Source organism: Phymastichus coffea, unplaced genomic scaffold, assembly GCF_024137745.1.
Source record: "Phymastichus coffea isolate CEN01 unplaced genomic scaffold, Cenicafe_Pcof_1.1 PCOF00116, whole genome shotgun sequence".
Lineage (NCBI taxonomy): Eukaryota > Metazoa > Arthropoda > Insecta > Hymenoptera > Eulophidae > Phymastichus > Phymastichus coffea.
In genome coordinates this window covers 233,917-258,851 of record NW_026706927.1, presented here as the reverse complement: position 1 = coordinate 258,851, position 24,935 = coordinate 233,917, and the positions used below count along the sequence as shown (strand labels likewise).

General features: G+C 38.0%; 4 protein-coding genes across 13 annotated transcripts; 3 read left to right on the top strand and 1 right to left on the bottom strand.

Annotated features, from left to right (window-relative positions):
- The first annotated feature begins 1,318 nt into the window (after positions 1-1,318).
- Positions 1,319-11,108, top strand: LOC131670833 (choline-phosphate cytidylyltransferase A-like). 5 transcript variants are annotated; one of them, XM_058946798.1, is made up of 9 exons: positions 1,319-1,458; positions 5,498-5,658; positions 6,496-6,604; positions 6,681-6,797; positions 6,865-7,016; positions 7,151-7,372; positions 7,440-7,607; positions 8,136-8,260; positions 8,974-11,108. In XM_058946798.1, exons 2-9 carry the CDS (start codon positions 5,542-5,544, stop codon positions 9,074-9,076), a joined length of 1,113 nt encoding a protein of 370 aa, XP_058802781.1. In that variant the 5' UTR covers positions 1,319-1,458; positions 5,498-5,541; the 3' UTR covers positions 9,077-11,108. The 5 variants fall into 5 exon arrangements, with proteins under 5 accessions (XP_058802781.1, XP_058802782.1, XP_058802779.1 ...); XM_058946799.1 differs by lacking the exon at positions 1,319-1,458 and adding an exon at positions 1,644-4,025; XM_058946796.1 differs by lacking the exon at positions 1,319-1,458 and adding an exon at positions 4,108-4,704.
- A 333-nt stretch (positions 11,109-11,441) lies between these two features.
- On the top strand, positions 11,442-12,931 carry LOC131670832 (coenzyme Q-binding protein COQ10 homolog B, mitochondrial). 2 transcript variants are annotated; one of them, XM_058946794.1, is made up of 5 exons: positions 11,442-11,576; positions 11,667-11,870; positions 12,011-12,061; positions 12,130-12,249; positions 12,322-12,931. In XM_058946794.1, exons 3-5 carry the CDS (start codon positions 12,054-12,056, stop codon positions 12,761-12,763), a joined length of 570 nt encoding a protein of 189 aa, XP_058802777.1. In that variant the 5' UTR covers positions 11,442-11,576; positions 11,667-11,870; positions 12,011-12,053; the 3' UTR covers positions 12,764-12,931. The 2 variants fall into 2 exon arrangements, with proteins under 2 accessions (XP_058802777.1, XP_058802778.1); XM_058946795.1 differs by having other exon boundaries at positions 11,508-11,870.
- A 7-nt stretch (positions 12,932-12,938) lies between these two features.
- Positions 12,939-20,717, bottom strand: LOC131670830 (protein deltex). 4 transcript variants are annotated; one of them, XM_058946791.1, is made up of 6 exons: positions 20,617-20,717; positions 15,850-16,057; positions 15,381-15,683; positions 14,987-15,299; positions 14,583-14,916; positions 12,939-14,509 (listed from the first exon to the last, which is right to left on the bottom strand). In XM_058946791.1, exons 2-6 carry the CDS (start codon positions 15,970-15,972, stop codon positions 14,161-14,163), a joined length of 1,422 nt encoding a protein of 473 aa, XP_058802774.1. In that variant the 5' UTR covers positions 15,973-16,057; positions 20,617-20,717; the 3' UTR covers positions 12,939-14,160. The 4 variants fall into 4 exon arrangements, with proteins under 4 accessions (XP_058802774.1, XP_058802772.1, XP_058802771.1 ...); XM_058946789.1 differs by lacking the exon at positions 20,617-20,717 and adding an exon at positions 17,397-18,153 and having other exon boundaries at positions 14,583-14,913; XM_058946788.1 differs by lacking the exon at positions 20,617-20,717 and adding an exon at positions 17,397-18,150.
- Positions 20,718-20,872: 155 nt separating this feature from the next.
- Positions 20,873-24,435, top strand: LOC131670831 (ubiquitin carboxyl-terminal hydrolase 30). Of its 2 annotated transcripts, none has more exons than XM_058946793.1 (7): positions 20,873-21,009; positions 21,114-21,238; positions 21,408-21,566; positions 21,648-21,811; positions 21,888-22,319; positions 22,400-22,738; positions 22,853-24,435. In XM_058946793.1, the coding sequence occupies exons 2-7, from the start codon at positions 21,139-21,141 to the stop codon at positions 23,105-23,107; spliced, it is 1,449 nt and encodes a 482-aa protein (XP_058802776.1). In that variant the 5' UTR covers positions 20,873-21,009; positions 21,114-21,138; the 3' UTR covers positions 23,108-24,435. The 2 variants fall into 2 exon arrangements, with proteins under 2 accessions (XP_058802776.1, XP_058802775.1); XM_058946792.1 differs by having other exon boundaries at positions 20,876-21,009; positions 21,095-21,238.
- The last annotated feature ends 500 nt before the right edge of the window (positions 24,436-24,935 follow it).

Below are 24,935 nucleotides of genomic sequence, written 5' to 3'. Positions count from 1 at the left end.
AAGAAAAAGTTTCAAGTAGGATAAAATTATATAGACTAAGAATTTCATTATGGGTTGTCGCTCGTGAAAAGATTGAAAGAAAAGGCAACGTAGTTGACTCGACCGACGTGTACTACGTGTCAATCGGTCGAGAACAGGCGCTAAGAAGAAACATACACAAGTTGACGATAAATGATGTTATGCAATTGACGCGTGGCAACGAGCGGTTCAAGTATTCGCGAGAGTGTAAGTATAATGGTCATGAGTGCAAAAGAGACGTCGGCGAGAACATACCGACGTCACTGGACAGGACGGGAAAGTAATGACCAATTGAAACTACGAATTTCTATGCGGAGATTCTTTAACAGTCAGATCATTCGCTGACTAAATCCGAAGCTCCATAAAAATATGGCGTCCTTTTTTTTAATGCGAAAGCCAGACTCCGTCCGCAAAATCACCGATAGCGCGCTGTGGTTTTACTATTCCGTTAAAAGAGAATCGAACGACAATGTCGACCCGCTGGTGTAAAGCTTGCAGCGCACAATCGCAAGTCGACGATTTCTGAAGTGGCGAGCGACGGAATTGGAAGAGAAGCGCACGCGTGGGATCGTCCGCAGCGATATGCCAGCGGAAGATAAATCAAAACGCGAGATTAGCAGTTCGCTGGAATATTACAAGTCATCTGCACGCCACGCAGGGAAAGAGCAAGCAAAGGCCATCGGCCAGAGAAAAATTCAAGTTTCCGTGTGCGCAGGGTGGGAAAGATAGTCGGCGGCCAGAGTGCGTCTATAAGAAATAGTGGAGAATCGGCGAAGGAGAAGAGAGTTGGCCGCTAACGGTACAATCGTCGCGGAGTGTATAGTGCTTAGAGCAGCGGGTCAATGACATAAGAAATTAGTCGGCGCGCGCGATACTCAATTCGTACATCATGCTCGGTGAATTCCCAGCGCAATTCGGCCGTTGATCAAGACTCGAGCCGCGTCCTCCGCTCTTATACCTCGGGGCGGATTGTTGCAGTTACGAATTTTATCGAAAATAGAGACGCACCAACCGACTCTGAGGTATATGGCAAATCACCGGTCTTTTCGACAAATGACTTTCCGAAATATATCCGAGAACTACTTTGTTTTCTCGTTTTATTTATTTATTTATTTTCAAAAGCGCCTAGTTCAAAAATTCTCACATCCTCGCGCGAATATCAGTCCGATGAAAGCTGCAAAGAAGCTCGCGCGAGTAATTACTCGGGCGTGTTTGTTCGGCAACAATTACTCGAGTTAACAGCGACGTCAGAGAAGACCGGGGGGGGGGGGGGGGAGAAACTGGTTTTTAATCTTCAATCGCGGCCGCCACGAGCGTTCGATCCGTGCGAGCTGCGTTAGGCGCCAACGCGACGTACGTATAGCCCGCCGTAAGAGTGCACGCGCACTTGCTAAAATGTTAGAGAGCGAGCCATTAGGACAGGGAGAGGCAATTTGTACGGTGAGTAAGTCGTTCAATTTGACGTTCTCGAGCGAAGGATAATAAACTCGTAAACTGCTTTGGTCGTTAGGCTGTATAGGTTGGCCCCGCTCTTGTCGAGCGCATAGTATTTCAACGGAGTCGATGGCCGTGACCGCGGCTACGTCCACTTCCGAATACTTTCGTTCGTCCGCCCCCGCCGTGCCGATTCAATTAGAAGCACCGCGTCGGGATATTAAGTCGCAGCGGAAATTTACGGCCGCTCGTCGAGAGCGAAAAATGCGTTTTCCGTAAGCAGCCTGCGTCGATGAGCGTTCATTATTTGTTTTACGAGGCCAATAAAGATCTCGCCGCGCGCTCTTGTAATGGTGCCCGCGAAATTCTATACGCGCTGCATTAGCATCGTCGCAGCGGAAAGTTATTACCGTGCGAGCAGACGTTTGCTCATCGACTGCGCAAATTGCGACGTTACAGCTTTGCGGAGCACAGCTGAGCGCAATTAAAAGAGCATCGCGCTACCACGGGGACGGCAAAATTACAGAAGCGAATCGCGCGTTGCGCAACGCGCGAGCTTGTTTTTTCCGCGAACGCGTCGATCAATGATGCAAATACCAATTCCAAGCGGTGAGTGTCGCGCGATAATCTTGTGCGCGCATCGCCGATCGCGTAACATCGTTCGACGCCAACGATCAAAACACCAAAAAAACCGCGAGTGCACGCACTCGCGTTCCCTCTTTCTCCGAAGATCCAAAGAATGAGAATGACGCGAAGTTCGATGGCGATTCGAGAGGTATTGAGTCCTGAAAATTGTTTTCACGAGCCACAATCGCGATTTTTTGTCCGTCAGCCTTGCACGCGCGGGACAATCGACCGTGAATTGCTAAGAGCGATACGCGTAGAAAGCACGAGATTTGGCACGCGTTCCAGATGCACACCGACACACATTGTCCTACCATCGATTTTGTTACTTCTCTGTTCCGGGACGATAGCGTAGTTTTCGCGCAGCTGTGTCATCGGCGCGATTCGCGCCAGAGTTTCGTTATGAAACGACCGCGCAAGGGCGGGGGAAGAGGGGCTGCGGCTCTGCCGAGAAATCTCTCGACTTACTGCCTCGGGTGCGTCCAAGTCATATCGGCGTTCGCTCGAGCAAACGGAGCTTTTATCGTAGTCGCGAGCCTTGTTATGTCTATATCGAGAGAATAATCAATGAGAGCGCGACGAGCGCATTCGCCAGATGGAAACTGGATCCGTCGGCGCTTGCTCTCTCGCTGTCGGCGGCGGTCCACGTGGTCCACGAGCACGAGAGCGCCGATAAGGGCGTTCGCGCGCGCACGATCATCCGATCTTACGTCAGTCGCGCGGCTTCTCTCTCCTACTCCGTGTTCACGCGCTCCTCGGCGTCTCTCTGCCTTGCTCCGTTTTCGCGCACTCGGCGCCGGGACTCCGCGCCGCGACCTCTCTCAGTGCGCACGCTGCCCTGCCCTTATCGGTCCCCCGACCCGATGGTTCATCGTGCTCGGACCCGCGCGCACGTGAGTTTGATAAGCGGTAGGTTCGCTCGTCGAGCGAATCACGTTGCTCGTTCCTGCAGCGACGTCGCCGTGTCGTCGTTGCATTTCAAATATTCCAAATAAGCCCGAGCGACGGTGCATGCGCGAATAGGCAAGCGAACGACGCGGCACTTGCGCCGTGAGTCCGCGAGAAATTCCAGAAGCGCGAGTCATTCGCCGAGCAAGTTGCCGTGTCCGTCGATAACGATAAGAAAGAGTCGCGGATGAATCGCATCACCGGATAGTTTTTGGCGCTCTACGTCGGAACGGACGGCGACGCGCGCGCGTGTGTCAGCGTCCGGATGACTAAGAATCGAGACACGGCCGCGGTGCCTTGTCCGATCGCGCTCTTTCGAGAAAACCAGCTCGACCGGCCGCTGCGTGCGTCGATGACGAAACGGCCGCGGCGTCGAGACAACGAGGCTCGCGAGGAAGCCGGAACGCGCGCTCACGGCACGGCCGTCGCACCGGGCAGGCGCACACGCTCGCGCGACTTATTTTTGCGAGACTTTGCGTTGACGCCAAGCTCGCGCCGCGCACCGTCGGGCTGCACCGTCCGAAGCGCGTCGACGATTTTTGTCGCATTTCGCGTCCAAAGTGGACGATTTTCTGCTATTCTGCCATTTTCGTGTTCGGGGAAAAGATCGATAGAAGCTGATTGAGAGGGCTAGAACGATAAAGGCGCGATCAGCGCGAAAAATTCAACTGATCTGACATTGACCTGGCCAGCCCGAGCGAGCCCTGCGCTTCGACTGTAGCGCGGCCGGCTATTTAAGCGTCCTCCAAGTGGAGCGTGCGGACTATTATGAGACTTCGGTGAAAACCAAAAGACCTAGTTTCGTTTATCCATCGAAGCGGCAACGCTCGAGCAAGCTGTTTTAAAAATTAAGCAGGCATTGACGTTCTGCGCGACCATCGCGTTTTCGTGCGCTTCCCCACGCTCCCTGCGACGCGCGTCGTGTAGCCGTGTGCAGCCTGTGAAGAAATCTAGCGTGATTTTTAGTTCACGTTGCCGTAGCTTACTTCGACGTGCGAAAGGTAAATTGTTCGTTGTGCCTGAATATCTTGCGACATGATGAGATTTCGAGCGAACGTGCTCGCGTATGTAGGATGAAAAAATGGCTGATCGATTGTTGGCTTATAGCGGTTGGCCGTCGGGCGCAGTGATGTGCAATTACGTTAAATGTTTTATTCGATTGTCAGCCAGCAGATGATCAGCTTATATACTTGTTCACTTGCCAACTGAGTTTCGCATACGTGCAAAGAGCCGGCGGATAAGATCAATTTATCGACGACGATATCAAAGCCAAATGAAAAACAACAGTAAAAGATCCTGCTGACGTTAACGATCATCAACTGCGTACTTGCATTCGACTGCACTGTACCGCTTGAACAGATAATGGGCGTGTACGTCGCCGGGAAATACACAATGCACACGCACACATAGGCACACGGTCGACAAGAGGCCACGCACCACGCGACGATTTTAGCGCGCGATCGCAAGAGAGCAAGAAAGACCGACAGAAGAGAAAGGCGCATACTGAGGGGTAGTAAAATAAAACGAGACAGAGCACGTACGCGTGCGCGTGCGTCTACTGTGTGTGTCTGTGAATTATACACGTACAACGGACTAGGCGTCTGCTGGCCGCGTTCTGTAGCTCACTGACTAGTACGATGGAGGCATCGGTAGCGACAGCATCTACAGTGAATGATCAGCGTGGGTGTTTCTTCTCTTCACTCTTGTATAACGATGCACTGCTAGATAGAGAAAGCAAATCAGGACACTTTCTCATTCTGTGTGACTGCTGTGCATATGTGTGATTCGGGCATCAAGCGTTATTACTAAGTCACGTTTGCTTACGCGTTTTTCCGGGAAACGACTAATTTCGTTTGCAATAGTCTGGACAGAAAAAGCTATGATGTCATATCTCTTTGACTCTGCAGCAAATGGGAAAAAGTGCTGTGATTGTGACTGACTGTATTATTCGATTTTTAAAAAGAACGAATATCCGCTCCCGATTGTTTGCTATTGATTTTTGTGAAATTCGTTTATAAAAGTTTCATACTTTGTGATTACCACAGTGCAAACTTTAATGTTTTTGTGTTGCTATTGTTTGATACTACAAGACAGTTCTGAGCAAATTGCAGAATCAATGTTATTGATGCACTGTTTATGAAAGTGTTAGACATATGCCATATTTGTTTTGCATTGAATTTTCTTTTTTTTTCAACCTTGACAACCAGATCAACTTGATTTTGGTTGTCAAGCTCACTTATTGTTTTGTTGATTCATTTTACAGAAAGTCAAAAAACAAGCTTTTAAAAATTTCAATAAAATCAATTTTAACTAAAATATCCTTTTGATAAATCTAATTCTTGGATTTTATTTCTACATTAGTTATTTTCTTTTACAATAAATTTTGATAGTTTTTCTTTGTATGTGATTTAGTTAACACACTATTAGTTTAATGGAAAAGCCAAACATCAATGACATATGCTATATTTTCCAGGAACAGACAAGCTGGATGGGATTGAGGTTTTTAGTATAGAGAAAATGTCCAGAAAAAGGACTTTACCAGAAGAACTAACAGCAAACATGTCATCCTCTTATAATTATCATAATGGTGTGGACAATGCATCATGTTCCAGAGAACAATCACCAGTGTTTCCAGTAAGTATTACTTTATGCTAAATATAATAATTGTGCTATTGGTTATTTTACTGATAATGCAGCACAAGATCTTTATCATATTACAATATTGTCCGAAGCATCATAAATTCAATTAGTTCATAAATCTTTCTTTGAAGAACCAACTTTAATATTTAAATCATTAATTATAATCTATTAAAATTAATGAATTAAATATTAAATCAATGTCATATATTCAAAATATATAGTTCTTTGTGAAACAATTGACTGTTGATCTTGACAAATAATTGACCTTTAAAAAATATCACATGCATACTTACTCCAATGCTTATACTTTCTAGATAACGATTTATTCATGATTAGCTCAGCTTGATCGTATCTATCATATGTAGTTAAATAGGTTAGAAGTTACTGGAGTATTTTTTTTGATAACATACAGTGGTGTGACAATAACTGGTGATCATATTCATGTACAGAACAGTAGATTCACTCCTTAGTTTGATTGATTAATTGCCACAGCTAACAGCCAGAACAAATTTACACATATGTTATAACTTTTTTATAAAAAAGATTTGATTAAATATTATTTCTGACACTTATACTTTTTTAATTTTATCTCAAAATCATTGTGTGAGAATTTTGTACCATATTAGAAAAATGACAGATGGAAATAATAATAGAAGCATTGTCATGAAAAGTGAAAACAAAATTTTGTACTATAAACAGTTTAGAAATCCCTCCATAGACTATAAGTTTGTTGTAAGTGAGGCGTAAATAAGAAAATACAAGCTTACTAGTTTCATTGTACATATTAGGCAATATTGTGTATTAATATCAATTCACATTATTTCATTACAGTCAATATGTAAGGAAGCACCTTTCAGCGATGAACCTGATGCTTTGGCAGAAGCTGAAGCGTGTGACTACAATATCAAAATAACTATCAAACAAGCAAAATCAGGCAAAGGTTTGTATTCTACCTATATTTATTGTTATTTAAGTGTAAATCATCGATTTAATTATTATAATGTGTGATGAAACAGCTCCTCGCAGAGTAAGAGTGTATGCCGATGGAATATACGACTTATTTCATCAGGGCCATGCAAGACAGTTGATGCAGGCTAAAAATTTGTTTCCTAATGTCTACTTGATGGTGGGAGGTAAATTGTCAAAAGCATTGGTTTAATTTGAATGAACTTTGAAACGATAAAATAAATTGTATTGCAGTGTGCAACGACGAATTAACTCACAATAAAAAAGGGCGAACAGTTATGACTGACGCCGAAAGATACGATGCTGTCCGACATTGTCGTTATGTTGATGAAGTCATTAGAGATGCACCCTGGACACTGGACGACGACTTTATTGAAAAGCACAAAGTAAGATAAATATTATAGTTGGCATTTATATTTTATTAATCAACATATTTTGTATTTTCAAATTGGTCTCCGACGATGATTTAAAATAATTAACGATAATAACGTTTTATAATCCAAATGGATGCTTTTCGTAGATTGACTTTGTAGCTCACGATGATATTCCGTACATCACGGATAGTGGAGAGGATTGTTATGCTAAATTGAAGGCTCGAGGAATGTTTGCTGCAACGCAACGTACGGAAGGAGTGTCAACGTCAGACATTGTCGCAAGAATCGTCAAAGATTATGACATTTACGTCAGGCGAAATCTTGCAAGAGGCTATAGTGCAAAAGAACTGAACGTTTCTTTTTTAAATGTAAGTTTTAGACTATCATCTAAGATTAATACATGAATTCAAAGTGTAATTGATTATTTACTAACAGGAAAAGAAATTCCGTTTGCAAAACAAATTTGATGACCTGAAAGATAAAGGAAAGCGTGTAATGGAAAACATAGGAGAGAAACGTAGTGATATACTGAGCAAATGGGAGGAAAAGTCAAGGGATTTTATCGACACGTTTCTTCTTCTCTTTGGAAGAGAGGGACGCTTGGTGTGTATTTACGGAATGTATTTGATAGTTTTAGTCATTATGTTCGCTATGTATCTGTCTGTCCGACCATTCAGATTTTAACCTTGTTTTTCTATATTATATTTTATGTTCGCCGTTGATTATGTTTACTCAATACGAAATCTCGTTAAGTACGCATTTTTTATTTCTACACTTAAAATCACTGATTATAAGCATCAAGTACCTTTTAAATACGCCGATAGAGAGTCCTGTAAAGAGTCTCCTCCGTGATAAAGATTCTTCGGTAAGCAAGCGGTCGGTCGATTGTACCCTAAATCCTGTAATTCATTTATACGATGTTTAGTTGAAATAAAAAAATTTTATCTTTTTTATACTAACGCCATACTGCCTTTTTTAGTTATGCACTGTTTTTTATATTATCAAATAAATACTCTATTCTCCAAGTAAATGCGTGGTCTTGTTCTCTCTGATTTTTAAAACGTTATCAGCTTCTTGATTAAGAAATATATTATAAACAAGTGGATTAATAAGTGACGACATTTTCCATAGTCAACAATGTGGAACGAGGGCAAGGGTCGGTTAATGCAAGCCCTCTCGCCCCCTGCCAGCCCGAAACGTGATGGAAGCCCCAACAGCAGTAGTAATAGCAGTCACCACGACGAGGACCATGCAAGGTATCCACTCACTGCATCTGACTTCATTAATTGATTAATCGGCTGCCACTTCTTTACGTATATAAAACTATTCTATCTGTGTGCCTTGCGCTTCTTTTCTCGAGTTACATATATCGCCGTGACGGTGCACTTCACTGCTTCGTGACTCATTAAACTTTGGTTTATGGTAGTAATTATTAACTATGAAATATCTTTTATACTTAGTTATCTCTCTTTGCTATGGAAATTGGGTACCGTTTCGCTGATGAACATTTAAAAAAAATTTTTATACAAGAATTTTCTCTTTGTTACACGATTGAAATAAATTAAAATTATGTTTTTTGTACGATGACACTTTATTTTTTGCATATTATTATGTTTTTTTGTGGGTACTGCTAAGTATAAATGATTTTCTTTTTTCATTCGATGCTGAAGGAAAATACCATTCGGCATTGATTAGATACTTTTCTCATGCATAACATGAAACTCATTTGTGTTCCATTAACATGTATAATGTCAACTATCATGTACTAATCTGATCTTTTTTGACGTAACTCTGCTTGGGAACGCGGCATGATAACCATCCTAATGTCCAAAATCCGTAGAGAAACATTAGAAGAATGCCATCGACGAAGTAGAACTTCCATTTGCTATCAAGTGATGCTTTAAACTGGATTTATAAATTATGTGCTCTCAAATCGTTTAATGTAACAAAGAAACTTTTGTAATTTCAGTCCTCCACCGAAGAAGACTGGTCGCTACGAGTTCTCTCACGGTAATCATTATCTCAGCGATGATTATAGCGACGACGACGAGATACAGCATCGCGCCAAGTGATTTGCACGCGGATCGGCCCAAATCTTGTCTTTCAAATTCTGTCAACTACGACTAAATGTGTACCCTTTCTCTCGTTTTGTCCTTGTTTTTATTTAAACGACTCGCAGAGTTATTCAATGCTAAAAACTATATTTGATAAGGATCGGCGCTTATATAGTTGGTCAGTCTTATATTTCGTCGGTCATACTACGTAGAATTGTTTTAAAAATTTTTTTAGAAATTAATACAGGCAGCACACAGTTGAATATAATAAAAATAATATGTTCTTTTTTTAAATGAATATTCGATCTTTTCGGCCTGACAAACGAGATATCAGTTATCAAGCGATGCTTTGCTTCACGTTGCACTATATTGCACTAATACGAGGAAAAGTTTGAATCTTAAGTAATTCTATGTAGATAGTTCGTTTCCCTCGTATATTGAGCGCTAAGTGCCCACGTCTATAATACATAAAAATACATCGTCCCGTGGAAAAGCGGCGTGAGTGAGAGTGAGAGATATAAACGAGCAGATTGAGTGAACGTTGGAGATAAAGAAAAAAATTTGTTATTTTTAATGAGAATTTTCGTAAACGTGCACGATGATTTCAGTATCATTTCTATAATATTTGATTTGTCTTTTATATACACAAAAGAAAGAATTTTTATAGAATAATTTTCTTGATAAAGTATAGATTTAACGATAACAACAAACAACAAACTATTTGATAATATATTACGTATGTAAAGAGCGGTGCATAATGGCAAACATGTAAAAATTGATTTTGAAATCTAGGAAAATAATATGGCATTGTAAGCCCACGGCATGTGTATAATCTTGATGTCGTTGGACGAAAAATTCACGCACGCACAATGTATGTACATGTCGTTGTAGTTATGTCGTTAAGACTCATGTTGAAGAAATTTTGTTATTTTTTAAATTTATTATTTTATTACTGTCTATGATATTTGAAAAAAATCAAGGAAACAATTAATTGAATCTCTTTTTTCATTATTACCATATGTCATTATTGATGATTGCGCTTGTTGTGAAGGCAGCGAAATATAATGAGACTATTTATTGCAGAAATAAAAAATTGAATGCTATATTTCTTTAGGAAGTAGTCGTGACTACTCATCTAATAAATGTATATCACTTGTAAAGCATCATTCTGTTGATGCGGAAAGAACTACAATTCCTTGTGTACAGAAAATTAACAATAGTACATTTCATTATAACGTATTAACGGCTTCTGATCGAATAAAGTCGTCCTTTACATTTCCAGATGATATATTAAGAGTGCTTTTAAGCAATGAAAAAAAAACATCGAAAATCAAATTGCTGTTACGATTGAAAATCAAAGCCTAGACACCAGACTAGTAATACAGATAAATAATAAACCAAATATTTTTTTGTCAGGAGCTACTCCATATTGCGTGAAAACAAAATAATTTCAAATCACACTATTGATGAACTGGTGCTACAGTGTATAAAGTGAATTTTGTAAACACTGGGCCGAGATTTACTATAGTGAGGTTCTGAACGTAAGTGTGATTTGTAGAACATTTGTTACTGAAAAAAAAGTCTGCGGCGCATTTTTTTAGATCACTTTTTTTATAAAATTACTACAACGCTTTTTAGAAAAAAAGGAAACTGTGACTCCAGCCGCCTTGTATATGTTTAGTAACACAGAAATAGTTAAATGAAGAGGGATAAGAAATTAAATAAATATAAGGAAGTTAAAGCGTCGTTTATGCGGTTTTTGAAGGCTTCGAGGATAATTAGGTCAAATTTTTTTTAAACATAAGAATTCGCACCATAAGTCTTGACAAAAACAAGAGTGTAAAACGATTGTAATTTGAGAGATTTTTAAAACACGATTGCGGTCTGAATATACTGCACGTGAATATTTCTATCTCCAACAATGAATCAATGGTGCCTAAAAAATTTTTCAATTGCGTCGATTTGTTATTAGACTCGGAGATTTCTGCATAAAGTGCAGCGCCTGCAATGTCAAATGAACGAGAAATAAAAGGCGATGAATTTAATTGCATTTATTGACGACTTGTGATTCATTGAAAATTTCCACTAATCCCCTCCACTATTCTAATTTGATTTCTAAAACATGATTATATATGCCTAATTTACGTAATATTTTAATATTAAATAAACAGAATATAAATATATTGAAAATTTAAGTTAATATTTTTTAGATGATAAATCCTATATTTATGATACTATAACATTGCTCTTGCACGATCAATAATCTATATAATAAAAGATTTTTTCATTAGACATCAAACTCTAAAGTGTGATGTGTCTTTTGGCAAACAATTACTTGATGTCATAATCTGCAATTCGTAGGTTGTATATAAAGCGTAATGTACGATATACACCAACGCAAATACGCAAAATGAAAAGAAGGCACATGCGTGGAGTGGAGCACGTCTGGCGTTGGTGTCATTGTCAAGGATAGAATAGAGGACTGTAATTTGTAAACAGTGGACAGAAAGCCTGAAGTGTGAGTTTAATATTTTCTCTTCTCACACGGCTATTTTAAACAGTTAGTAAACCTTTTGCATGTGCAACGTCTAACTTACATAACTTCTAGTGACAATGAAACCATGCGTAGAATAAAACTTCACAACAGAGTGGCGAAAGTCAAGGAGAAAAACAGCGATGAATAGCGTTTTTTTGGTGAATATCTAGACAATAAAGTCTGGCTACTTAACCAGATAAATATATCTCGTACAATGATCGATGTATTGCCTCAGTTTATTGTCAAGAGAAATCAAAGTAAACGTCTAATTATTAGGTTAGTTCTAACGTTTTGGCATTTGTATATTATATGATAATTTATTTATCACTAAATTTTAATCTGCTTATGATTAATTTAACTCTTTTTAAAACAATGGTAGATGTTAGTTACACATTATAAAATTTTTGATTTTCTAGTAATAATCATTGTTACACAGAGCTTTTCTATTGATACTTCAAAATGAACAGGTAATTTTTACAATTATATACATTTTACATTAGCAATAAATAAATAAATTTTAATCTTGCAATTGTAGATGTGTCCCATTTATTGAACAATTAGCTGTTCAATTGAAAGATCGAAACAATTTTAAACGACTTTATACAACCTATGACAAAAGTAAAACAAAAGAGTATGAAGGGAGAAAACTGGTTGGGTATGAATTGATAAAAATGTTCACAGCTGAATTTTGATGATTTGATTTATAGAGTAATAAATTTTATTTCAGATTCTCCATGGAGCAGATATTTGATGTAGTAGCAGATATAGAGAACTATAAGAATTTTTTACCATTCTGTAAGAAGTCTGAAGTAATATTGAAGAAAGATGATTTTTTAAAAGCCAATCTAGTCATAGGGTTTCCACCTTTAAATGAGAACTATGTGTCAAATGTGACAACGATGTATCCTCAACTTGTGAAGGCAGAATGTATAGATGGAAAGCTTTTCCATCATCTGGACACACTTTGGATATTTACACCTGGTTTGAAAAACAATCCACAAACATGTGTCATTGATTTTTCATTATCATTCGAATTCAAGTCATGGCTTCATTCTCATCTTTCTAATCTGTTCTTCAATGAAATTGTTCGACAAATGGAAAATGCTTTCCTAGATGAAGCAAGAAAAAGGTATGGAAAACCTTGCATCAAAACTGTAAGATTAGAGTAATAATTTGCCAAGACTAACTTGTCCAACTTTGAAACTGTTATTTTTTGAAAATATTTTATGCAAAATATTTATTTCATAAATTATAAGCTCTTTTAATTTTACACAATGAGTATTAAAAAAATTGTATAAAACATCTTGTATATATTTACTGTAAATAAACATTTTTGAAAAGTTAACATTTTTCGTTTATTTAAAACCTAAAGATAACCAATTGAATAACTGAATTCATAAAAATTAACATAAACACCATAAGAATGTTTTTATATATTTTATTACATAAATTTTCCTGTTTATGAACTGTACATTGAATATAAGCTCAATTTTTATCAGGTTGTTATAACGTAATTATTTCTTATAATTTGTTATAAAATAATATAAATTTTGTAACATAGAAATTTTAATAATCTTAGCTTAGGACTTATGTTAAATCTCTTTGTATATACTCTTAAATTACTGGAAGAACTGGATAGTACAAATAATTGTACATGCATTATACCACGGTATTAAAAAATGCCGTGATACGTACATTACCCAATTTAAAAAGAATACCTACATATTTATATATATGACTGTTTTTAATTAAATTTTACAATATTTAAATGCTTGAACAGAAAAATACTTTCTTGGCAAAATCAGTACAGTCAGCTTAGTCTTTAATGACTTACATAATCTATCAGTTCCTTGCTACGCCCCGAATAATTGTTAATGCACTAACATTATAATATTAAGCTATAAATAATTACTACAGTGGAACTATGGAAGTTTGTTATTGCTTAGCTCTTAAACCTTGGAAAAAAAGTTACTGCGATGGACGTGACTTCAATATCTAAGATTACTAAAATAAATAACTTTACGCTGTAATTTTAAAATACCTACTAAATACTACCAAAGATCGATACTAAATTCTTTCACCATAGTAAATCTTACCAGTCAACACTAAATATAGTTTAAAAATATGTTAGTTTTACATTAAACGACTCGATTCCTTATCCGTTGTGTAATATGGATTAGAGGTAAATTGTAACGGCACTTTTTTTGTAAACATAAAAAACATTCTAGCAATAGTTATAACACAAACGATAGATTTTTTTTGCTGCCAATTATATTTGATTAAATAAGTAAATGCAAGACTCTATACGATAATCGATACGTAAATAAAATTTGAAAAATAAATAGAGGACGTAACAATTGATGATCTGTAATGCCCTAGAATAAATCGCATACCAATAAAAGAAAAAATAGCAATTATAATTTTACATCTTCTCGCAAATCCTACTTCTTTAAAGATTCAGCTAACTAAGAAGCTCAAAATAAAAAAGGCAGAAAATTAGGAATCAAAACAAACTAGGAATACCGATTTTCAATACTTTTTCATTTGTTGGAATTATATATATGCTTTAATTCAGCTCCTGATAGAGATGCGTAGCGTAATCGGTTACCCCATGAGAGGCCAATTCAGAAATGGTACGATCGAGGTATGTGACATCGGGATAGCCGTGACCAGAAGTAGACGGTCCTAGCTCAGTTTTATGGTGAATGCCATTCCAAGTGACTACATCTTCACGACCTGTGGTGACGGAACGTCCGATTGTAAAAATCAGTCTTCGTTCGAAAGCTATTTGCAATAGCCTTAATACGCGACGGCCGTGCTCGGTGTCTGGTAGGTAACAGACTCGTGGGAAACCTACAGCATAGTAAGTTTGGCCTGGATGAGGATGTTCGGGCCCTTGAATTCCCGATGGAATGCTAAAAATTCCAAAGTATTAACTTATTATAGAAAATAGAAAAGAAAGTAGTTGGTAACATCAGATAAACCTACTCGTAAGTTATTTGAATAGTCTTCGTATTTGGATAACCAGGCAGGCATCTTGACAATCTTGTCCAGTTCATAGTACCGGGTGGTTGATTACCTCTTTTCTCTCCATAAATCATGCGACAAACTGGACACTGAATATAAACAGGATGACGATGATTAGGATCTCGCTGTGAACTCAGCATTGCATTTAAACAAGCTAAGTGTAATCTATGTCGGCAGCGAGTTAATTCGACCGTCAATGGTTCCGGAGTGCCCAAACATATGGGACAAGACTCTGTGCCATCACTTTCGACTACCTTGACATAGTGTGATATTACATCCGAAGCTCCATCCACTGCTAAAATTAGACGACGACCGTTGCAATTACCGAGTAAAAATGACTTAACTACACAAGATATAATACCAACCAACAACGGCATCCTTAAAAGAATCTTCGCTGCACATGCTGGTATCCAGCAGATCGACTGGATTCTCGTGACTAAGATACGTGGAAACGGTGTCGACGCTTGGCCTCCTACCGCTTTTCGTACTGCTAGAATCGGCATCGAGGACCGTATCCCATGCTGTTCGTCTTTTATTAGTATGCGAGCTTTGAACCGCGTGACCGGAACTGCTGTGCTGATGATGATTGTCTATGGCGTGCTTGTTGTTGCTAAATATATTGAAATTGCTCAATATGACACGAGCAATGTTCGACGTGCCCGTTTCGCCGTGCTTATTCTGTTTTTTGGTGGAAAAATAAGATAGCTATTATCGTGCAACAAAGCAGTTTGGAAACAAGATCGCATTCATCAATAATACCTTTTTACTACTCTTCTTTGGATGATTGTTATTGTTGTTACTGTTGTTATTATTACTATTGCTCGGAGGTTTCTTGCTCGTTGGTTTGGTGTTGTTGGGCTTAGCTGCTATAGAGGTAGTTCTTCTTCCTGTACTTGTTTGCAAGTCTTCCAACTTAATCTTGACCAGAGGATAGGGAGCTTGCTGAATGCGCCTGATTGGCCTTACGTAGCCCGTGCAACATCGCACTTGTGTTAAATTACAAAAGTTTATGATGTATGGGAAGCCCAAATAAGTTTTCGAAACGTCGATTGTTTTGTCTCCCTGCAATAAAAAATATATCTTATTTAAGAAATTGTCGCTCGGAGTAAAATGAATAAATTCGACAGTGACACACACGCAGTAAGTAACAATCGAATAAATTACTTTATAACTAAGAGTTTGTAACCGTAGAAAAAGATAACTAAAATAGTATTTCCGATAGACATACCCTAGCCCAAGCCTCTTCGATCAAACATTGCACTTCCATGTCGTAAGTATGCCAATCATCGGTGTCTCCGGCCCACTCCCATTTGGCACCTTTACCAGCCGGAGATCCAGGTAAATAAAACATCCGTCGAACTCCATGGGTTTCGTCACCCTCTTCCGTGCACTGAGTGTTGGTTTTCAGATTGATGTAGTACCTGGTACAGAAATAGCTGCTTGTCGATCATGCGTGATAGACCAGTAGCAAATTACAATTATTCCTTATTATTATTTTTCATTGCTTATTCGTTGACGTTTAATATCAGCTGTTTCATATGACATGTGAAGTTGAAAGTACAATATGCATGTGACAGCATGAAATATTTCCAGTGGGCAAATTCGAGAAACATGAGATACGTAGCCGACACTTTGAGAAGAATGCCATAAAACTGCAAATCTCTTCCGAAATTCCCGATGAGCATATTTTCACGACGTCTCAAATTCCTTCAGGTATTACACATTTCGGATCGTATGTCAAGGTATCGAGTATCCGTGGAGTATATGAACAATTCTAGGCTTCAGTGGCAAATGAGATAAATTAAGTCGACGATTTCGTTTTTATTTTGCTGAGGTATTTTTTGTTTTAATTGAATAAAGCACTTCATTCCCACGTAAGTTCAATGTTTTGTTGAATATTTATAAGGCTATTCCGTTGTACTTTATGAACCGACATTAAAAATAAGGTTCTGTTTCGACGGCTGATATCGGGTACTTAAGGATTTGGGACGCGTGAAAAACTGGCGCTTACGCAAAAAGCGCGTGACCTGGAAAATTTTCCGGATTGCGGATGTAGGAGTTAGCGTACGTAAAATGATTTGAGGGGAGGGGGTAAGTGTCGGTCTGCGGACGCAGGTATGTATGTGCGTACAAAAACACGGTTCTGCAATATTTTTTCGGGATACTATATGGGTATGTATATGGGTACTAATCGTTTTATTTGTCCTGCAAAAGATGATCTGATAGTTTTGTCTTAGATAGTTTTGCGTACGTAGCAATTTTTCACGTATCCTAAATCCTTGCTTGGGCAGTGTCGGCATGCATACGCGGTATCCACTGAGACGGACTCTCAAGAAAATAACTTTCATCTTCAGCAAACATTCGCTCGCCGCAAAGAAATATGTTGCTCGAAAATGTTTTGCGTCAATAAAGCAATATTTCGCGTGTCGACATCTATACTGATATACAGAAACGTTTCAACATAAAATGTCAACTGTCCGATTCAGTATCAATTAACACAATAAAATAAAAGCCAAAAACCTACGAGCATTATTTGAAAAATCTACCTGTTGAACGGCCACCATCAACTTTAGACACAGATCTCACTATCTTTTGCTCTCTCATTCCCTGCGCTACACGAACACTGAAACCCCGCAAACGCCACAAACGCGCGCACGCTCTCTCTCTCTCTCTCTCACTCCATGCACAGCATCCGCAAAGTAATATGACGGAAAGTAGATCAAGTAACGACTTCGCAGCCATTACCGAATGAAAAAAAAGAAAATCTAAACAAACCTGTCAAGACTAGGATCGGCATCGTTAAGGAACACCCTGGTCAGATTCTTGCAATAAGCTCTCTCGAGATGTTGCGAGACTGCCGGGCTATATGGCCTCCATCGGCCTTGTCTATTCTCCCATTCCCAAACGACTACCGCACGTCCGCCATCCTGATGATGATGATGCGACGAGGGTGTCTGTGACGACAGCATACTCATCTTCTTGGTGCTGCGCGCGAAAAAAGACCGACGGAGCAAGATGCTCACGCGCTGCCGCCACCGCCGCCGCTGCCGGACCGTGAGAACATTTTCTCCTCTCCCACGCCGCCTCGGGCTGCTATAGCCACGGATACAGACACACGACTAACGCACACTCGTACCTACAATTCCACAATTACCGATTATTACTCGCACGGTCACTCGCAATTTTCACGAACGCGCACCGACTCGTAGTCTCGACTGTGTGTACACACTACGTTTTTGGTTGTTGCTTGTAGTTTTTGAGAACAGGAAGTCGCGCTGCTGGAGGGAGGGGAAAGCAGGTCCGTTTTGTGTTTGCAAACGCGGCCGAGACTGCCGCGGCCGCCGCGCTCTGCCTGCCGTTCAATCTCCGTGGGTCCCCTTCTCTCTTTTTCCTTTCCCCCTTCCGCCGCTCTGTGCCGCTAAATCCAGCCACGCAAGTGCAAGGCCCTTTAACTTTCCTTCGCGCAGCATCCACACACTATGCACTTGTCATTTTCAATCAGCACTTACAACACGCCGCTTCACTTTTTGAGCGACGCAAACGCGATGATACTTGTTTGTCCACGCGCACTCAAAGGATCGGTTAGCTCAAGAAAAATTTGTGAGAAGCGAGAAGTGTAGTCGGGGCGAAAAGGATAAAAATACAACACGAGTGAGAGAGAAAGAGAGAGAGAAAGAGAGAGAGAGAGAGAGAGAAAATGATCGGAGTGGCTCGGCCACTCTCGGAATCTTACGGTTATACTTACATGGTTGCCCCTTGCCGTGGTGCTCTCTCTCTCTCTCCCTCTCTCTCTCTCTCTTTCACTGTGCTGAGAAATTCTTTTATCTTCGTCCTTCTCTTAGTCGTGGTCATTAAGGAATTCTGCGCTCTCTCTCTTTCTTTTTCTCAACGTGTGTGAGAAAATGCTTTTCGCATGAAAATTCCATCTCTTTTTTTTATTTTCATCGGTAGCCTACAACCATATTATGATGGCTCTTGCGCGAGTTCGCTTTGATGGTCTTGAAATTGGTGAGTAATTAACATGACACGGAATGACGAAGAAGAATGGCAAGATAAATTTTATTGCAAGGACTCCGAGCGAGAGAGAAAGAGATTGAGTAATAGTTTAATAGCCGTGAGAAAATGTTTCGGGTAATCTTTTTTTACTTTGAACATTCTTACTTTAGCCCATGTAAAAACATCTGCGTTAATTCAAGATGTTCATATACAGTGCATAGAACCAATTGGATGAAAACTCTTAGCGCACTGCGGCGCGGTGTATCTCTTGCTCGTAAATGCGCATAAACGATCTTGATTAGTTTCATGAGCAACAGTAGTAGCAAAGACCATGTATGGTCTTTCTTCGTTCATCGATGAAAAGAAAAATACTTAAGTACACAGAATAATCATTTACAGAGTCGAGTGTAAGGGTCAAGTGCAATAAACAGACTCTAGCGCTTATATTGTACATTCATACAAATTCAGGGCGTGTATTTTTATATTGTTATTCGTCTACCTGAACCGAAGGCGGGTTTTCGTGGTTGTCACCTATACAAATTAAATTTTATTGTGCGACTTGACTTTCTCCTCATCTTTGTGTGACCGACACCTGTAGTAGAAATAGGACTGTGAAAATGAGTCTTAAATTTTCTGGTGTACACATAGCTAAGTCTATTTTTGGTTAGCTTTATATTTAAGATGTATAAGAAATAATATGTAACTGCGTTTGCTTACCGTCAAAAAAGTAAATACATATACTAAGTCTAGAAAATTGCTATTTTATCTCAATTTGATTAAGTATTGTTAAAAAATGAGCGAATTCTTTTTTGGCGTATTCAAATATTATTTTCCGTAAAAGTGTAAAACATTTTGTAAAAAAATTAAATAATCCCAATTGTGGAAAGTATTTCACACAGTTTACAAAATAATTATCCAAACAGTACATTTATTAAATTATTTATTTAATTACTTGAAAATATATATCTATTAATATAGAAGAGTTCGACAAACTAAGAAGTAACGAATTAACATCAGGGGTCGCGGTCGAGAACCGTAGGCGAGTAGGCACGAAAAGGCCACGACGACTGATGACATTGATGAATCCATGGTTCTCGATTCTTACTTGTAGTACTCCATTGGTATACTATCAATAATCATGCAAAACCATAAATGTGCGACTCAACTTAATATAATAACCAGATTTATTCATGAAACCATTTATTTTCGACTATTCTACGTTAATATGCTATTTGTCTGCGTAGATAAAATTTGTTTTATTAATGTAAAGAGGAATACGAAATATTTTTTTTACGTTTGTGACTCAAATTTAGTTGCCTGTTTCTTGCGATTAAGGGTCTAAAAAAATCTTTATATAACCGAATAACCCAACTTCGTACAATCTCTTAGATTTTTGCGAGCGACATAAAAAACCTATAACTCAACCCAACCGAACTTTTTAAACATTTTATATTTTTGAATTTAAAAATTTTCGCAACAAATTTCTTGATATAAGAAATTCATATAACCTGCAATTTTCATACATCATGCAAAACTATTGAAGTTTGAAGAACAAGTTTGCGTATAATAAAAAAAATTGTGTGATTATCATGCCTACTCGCCTGCAGAAGTTTACCTTTCCTGGGGGCCTATTCTGAAAAAAAATTTTGTGGTAAATCAGTTTGTCACTTCAGTTTACCACAGAATTAATCACTTTAGATGTGATAAATGCTTATGACATGTGCTAAAATTTTTTTTCAGAATAGGCCCCGTGCTAAAATTTTTTTTCAGAATAAGCCCCCTGAAAGGTGTAGGGGTAAAATATACTTAATCGTTTTGGTGAACGTAAGTTTTTAGACATGAAAGTGCGCCAATTGCCATTCATAAAATATCCCCAGAACCTTCCTAGTCACTAATCTAGAGAAATTTTTGAAGAACCAAACGCACTAAATTTTGTGATGAAAATAGATGAAAGGAGATATCAAGAATTGTGCATTGAAATATATACATATATACCCACGTCAGAGGATTACATTTAGAAAAGTATTGCCATAAAACTGTTTTTAAAGAATTTTACTTTAGAATAGTTCAAGTATCACCACTGCGACGACACAATTTGCGCAGCATTATATCTCGATAAAGAAAAACAATATAAGTTGTTACGCTTACGACACCTCTCTATAGAGTTCCGGTATTGAGCAAAAGAGAAACACATGGTAACTATTCGCAAATAAAAATCCCGGGTAACTCGTGGGACGACTTGGATACTAAGGTGACATGAAGTGGTGTGTTCTTGAGAAAAAACAACACACACAGCAGACGGAGGATTATCGCACGTGCAAACAGAACATGATCATAGCTGTCATCTCGCGGCGTTTGTATCCGTCAATGGACTTATCAACCTAAAGTTAAAGTAACCTACTACTATTAAACTACTATTAAAGTAACCTAAACACAAAGTTATAAACCCTCTCGTGCAATACAATAACAATTTTAAGTGTTCGTCTGTCTGTAAAGAAGTGAGTTCTCCATCAGTCGTGTCATGGACGTCGATAAAATTTCTGTCTTCACTGCTGTCGGCTTTGCACTCGCGGTCGGCGCTTTTGTACTCTGGGGTCCTTCACCCAAACCAAGACGAAAAGGTTTGTAGATTTTACTGATTAATTATTGATCCTCTTGTAGCCTTTCAACTCGATCTAATTGCAGTCGGTGCCACATAGTACGTACATTGTATCGAGTTTGTAGGTGGAATGGTCTATGTAATAGATTGCATCACTTGATAACTTTGTTTTGGGTTTGTTGTTTCTACAGGCCAAGTTGAGGGCATCAAGAATTTGGGATATACATGCTTTTTGAATTCTCTTCTGCAATCACTGGCAGCATGTCCAGCATTCATAGAATGGTTGCGTGGCAGACAGAGCCGAGTGAAACCAGAATCTTTTACCAATACTCTTATGTCAGTGGTTGACAGTAAGTTTTTTAACAGATATTCTCTGTATATCATAGGACAAATGCTTTCAAAAATTTATTGTTCAAATTTATCTTCTACAGAGGTTAATGGTTTTACGGATGATTTATTTGGTAGCGTAAGGCCTGTAGAAGTAATAACATCATTAGGTCCACTTTGGAATTTTGCTCCTGGACATCAAGATGCTCATGAACTCTTTCATGTTTTTCTAAGTGCTCTTCAGGCTGAGCTACAAACTGCAGGCAGGGTATGATTATTATAAACTAAAATTGTCAGTTACTGTGATTGTAAGTTATTGGTTATATAATAAATGTTATGTGTAGAAGGGTGGCTTGTCTGATGCATTGCCAAAAACTCCATTAGTAATCACGGATATCAAAGGATCAGGAGATCCAGTAAATTTGAGAAGCGTATCTTGCAATGATATTGCATCAGTCAATAATGGAACTTGTGAAATTCCTAATGAAACAAACAAAATTCTCAACAATCACGTTATGAATTATGCACAATCTATAACAAATGTATCAGTGTCAATGACGTCAATCAAGCCAGGCATTATTATTGCTAGGTCTTCAGAAATTATTTCAAAGATTATTGAAGATAAAAGTATCAATGAAAAATCAACAAGACCATGGACCTCGTTATATGCTATTCCTTCTCAACCAAATTCTCATTCATTATCTTCACCAAATAAAGTTCACCCTTTTTCTGGCCTACTGACAAGCCAGTTGATATGCACCGAATGCGAATGGAAGGTAATATTTTGTGATTCTACATAAATATAAATCAGAAATTTTAATGCTACATATTAACATATAAAATTTTATTATTTTAGAGCCCTGTACATTTTGAAAAACTGGAGAGTGTTTCTTTGCCCTTACCACCAACCAATGATGATTTTACATGGAAAAGACTTACACTTGTTGGCTTACTTTCTCGGCTGGTATCGAGAGAAGTAGTTTCTGATGTGCAATGCGATGGCTGCAATAATCGTTGTCCAGCTTATAGAACATTAACGTTTGGCAAACTACCAAAGTGCCTATGTCTTCACATTCCAAGGACAACGTGGAGCCCATCTGGAATTACAATTAAGAGAGATGACCCAGTTGTTTTTTACGAATCATTAATATTGGATCCATTCACTTATACAGAAACAAAAAGAAAAAGCACGCAAGTAAGTTGATCAAATCATGTAAAATGACGCCAATGTATTTCATTCTAATTATGAAAATTACGCCAGACAAAAATTTTAGAAAAATATTATTTTTAACGTACATTTTAATTATAGGGCAATTTACAAGCAATGACGTTGTTGAATCCATCAATACACCAGGGAAAACACAAATACTATCTCTATGCTGTGATTGAACATCGAGGACCCGTAGATGCAGGCCATTTTGTATGTTACAGACGGGGAAATCGTCCTGGTCAATGGCTATATACTTCTGACACAATTGTTGAAAAAATTACATTAGAGGAGGTCCTAAATGCTAGTCCGTATCTTTTATTCTACGAAAGAGCTGTTACGCAAAACCGACATTAAACAATACGTACTCTAATTTTAAGCTTTATAGATAGAATAACTTTTGTGTATTGATATTAATTACCGATGATCACAGCTTGAATATCACATTAGTTTAGATAAAACCAGCGAATTCTTAAGTCTTTTAGAAACACTAAAGTCGTTAGTAATTCTAAACAAAAATAGATATAAGCCTAAAATAAGACATAAACATAATTAATTATATATACCTCTGAAAGAATGATGAAGCATTTTTAGACAAACAAGTCCATTTATATATATATATATACAATATTTAATGAGTTTTTAGTTAATGGATTTTTGATCGTTATACATCATTAAAAGAGTTATCAATTTTATGATTATTTTACTTAACAAATTAATTATGTAGAGTATAATTTTCGTAATTAATTATTATAAATCTCTTTGTTACATAATGTTTAAAATACGAGTTTTATGAAAGTAATCGTATACTTAGTCAAATAATTTAAAATTATGAGCAGCCATTGAAATAAACATTTTTTCTCTATTAATCAAACTTATGAACCTAAATACAATATTATGACGTCCTTTTTTCGGGAAAAATACCAAAATCTTTACATTAAAAAATATTAAGATAGACTAGTACAATAAATTTTCGTGCCAAACTTCTGTACCTTATCAAAACATGTTCCAAATCATGTGCTCTAAATAGAACTCATTATGAGCTAAGAAACGCACGTTCATCAATTTGTATTTCCTTTTACATTTTAAGCATCGTGAAAATACGCAATGCTAGAAAGAAGTGTTTTTTTTTATTGCGGAATTTTTTTATGTAACTTATATGTATTAAAAACAGACAGTTTAAATATTTTTTTCAATAATTTCTTGTCCAATCTCGTATCAGTCTTAACAGTTTGCAAACTCTTCCAATCATTACATTAATTATTTCGTCGCAAAAAAAGACTTATTAAGTTTAGGATAAGGCCGAACTTTTTCGAAAGACTAGAGCAACCACAAGGCTTCACAAATTTGAGCTTATTTAAGTCTGTAAGGTTTCCGTATGGACGCACACGTCACCGTCGCGTATAACGATACACACTTTTGGAAACTTGAGTGATACTTTTATACTGCTATATATCCTTTTCTTAAATTTTTTAGCGCAAATAAATGAAATCGATAGAATCGAGTTTTCTTTGTCTCCTCGAATGTATCTTCTCGAGTTTTTCTACGGATGTCTTAAACAAAATATTGCATGGCTTGTGAACTAGACTGATAATAAATCTCTACGAGGATGATTATCGTCAGTTGCGTTTCATCAAAACAGAAAAACGAACAAGCAAAGGGCAAGCGCACTTCAATCTATATCTCTCGCGTAAAAGATATATATATATATATATATATATATATATATAAAATTTATAATGTCGTAGACTGTAAAACCAGCAGATCTTAAGTAATATGAAATAAAATGTCATTGTAAAAACGAAAACTACCGTTGCATTATTTTTCCATCTATTGTAACAAAGGCCCGTAAGCTTTGCTTCGGCCATCGAGAAAATGTCATGAAATTGATTGAAAGCTCCGTGTATGAATTATCAATGACCTGAAAATAATAAACATACGAGGGGTGATAAAAGAGAGTCTCAAAGGTAAAAGAATTACAGTCAAGCAACGATAACGATATAAAAGAATGATGAAGCGTTGGAAAAGGTATTATTACTTGGCATTAACCCCGAAAAAGGAAAGCACAGTCTTAACCCACATAGCGGGCGTAGACCAGCTCACCGCAGATATTCCCGCGCGTACACATGCACTGCAAGCTAGAGAGGGTGGTGGGCTGCGCGCGCATCAACGAGCGATCGACTGG

Excerpts from the sequence above, each read along its gene's own strand:
- LOC131670830 (XM_058946788.1), bottom strand. The coding sequence starts at position 17,596 with ATGAGTATGCTGTCGTCACAGACACCCTCGTCGCATCATCATCATCAG. Across the intron at positions 15,300-15,380 it reads CAAAGAAGAGTAGTAAAAAG|AATAAGCACGGCGAAACGGG; the intron begins GTATTATTGATG and ends ACCAAAAAACAG. Across the intron at positions 14,510-14,582 it reads ACTATTCAAATAACTTACGA|CATTCCATCGGGAATTCAAG; the intron begins GTAGGTTTATCT and ends TGGAATTTTTAG.
- LOC131670833 (XM_058946796.1), top strand. The coding sequence starts at position 4,662 with ATGGAGGCATCGGTAGCGACAGCATCTACAGTGAATGATCAGC. Across the intron at positions 4,705-5,497 it reads ATCTACAGTGAATGATCAGC|GAACAGACAAGCTGGATGGG; the intron begins GTGGGTGTTTCT and ends TATATTTTCCAG. Across the intron at positions 7,017-7,150 it reads ACTTTATTGAAAAGCACAAA|ATTGACTTTGTAGCTCACGA; the intron begins GTAAGATAAATA and ends TGCTTTTCGTAG.
- LOC131670831 (XM_058946793.1), top strand. The coding sequence starts at position 21,139 with ATGGACGTCGATAAAATTTCTGTCTTCACTGCTGTCGGCTTTGCACTC. Across the intron at positions 21,567-21,647 it reads TCTTATGTCAGTGGTTGACA|AGGTTAATGGTTTTACGGAT; the intron begins GTAAGTTTTTTA and ends TATCTTCTACAG. Across the intron at positions 22,320-22,399 it reads GCACCGAATGCGAATGGAAG|AGCCCTGTACATTTTGAAAA; the intron begins GTAATATTTTGT and ends TTATTATTTTAG.
- LOC131670832 (XM_058946794.1), top strand. Across the intron at positions 12,250-12,321 it reads GAAGGGAGAAAACTGGTTGG|ATTCTCCATGGAGCAGATAT; the intron begins GTATGAATTGAT and ends ATTTTATTTCAG.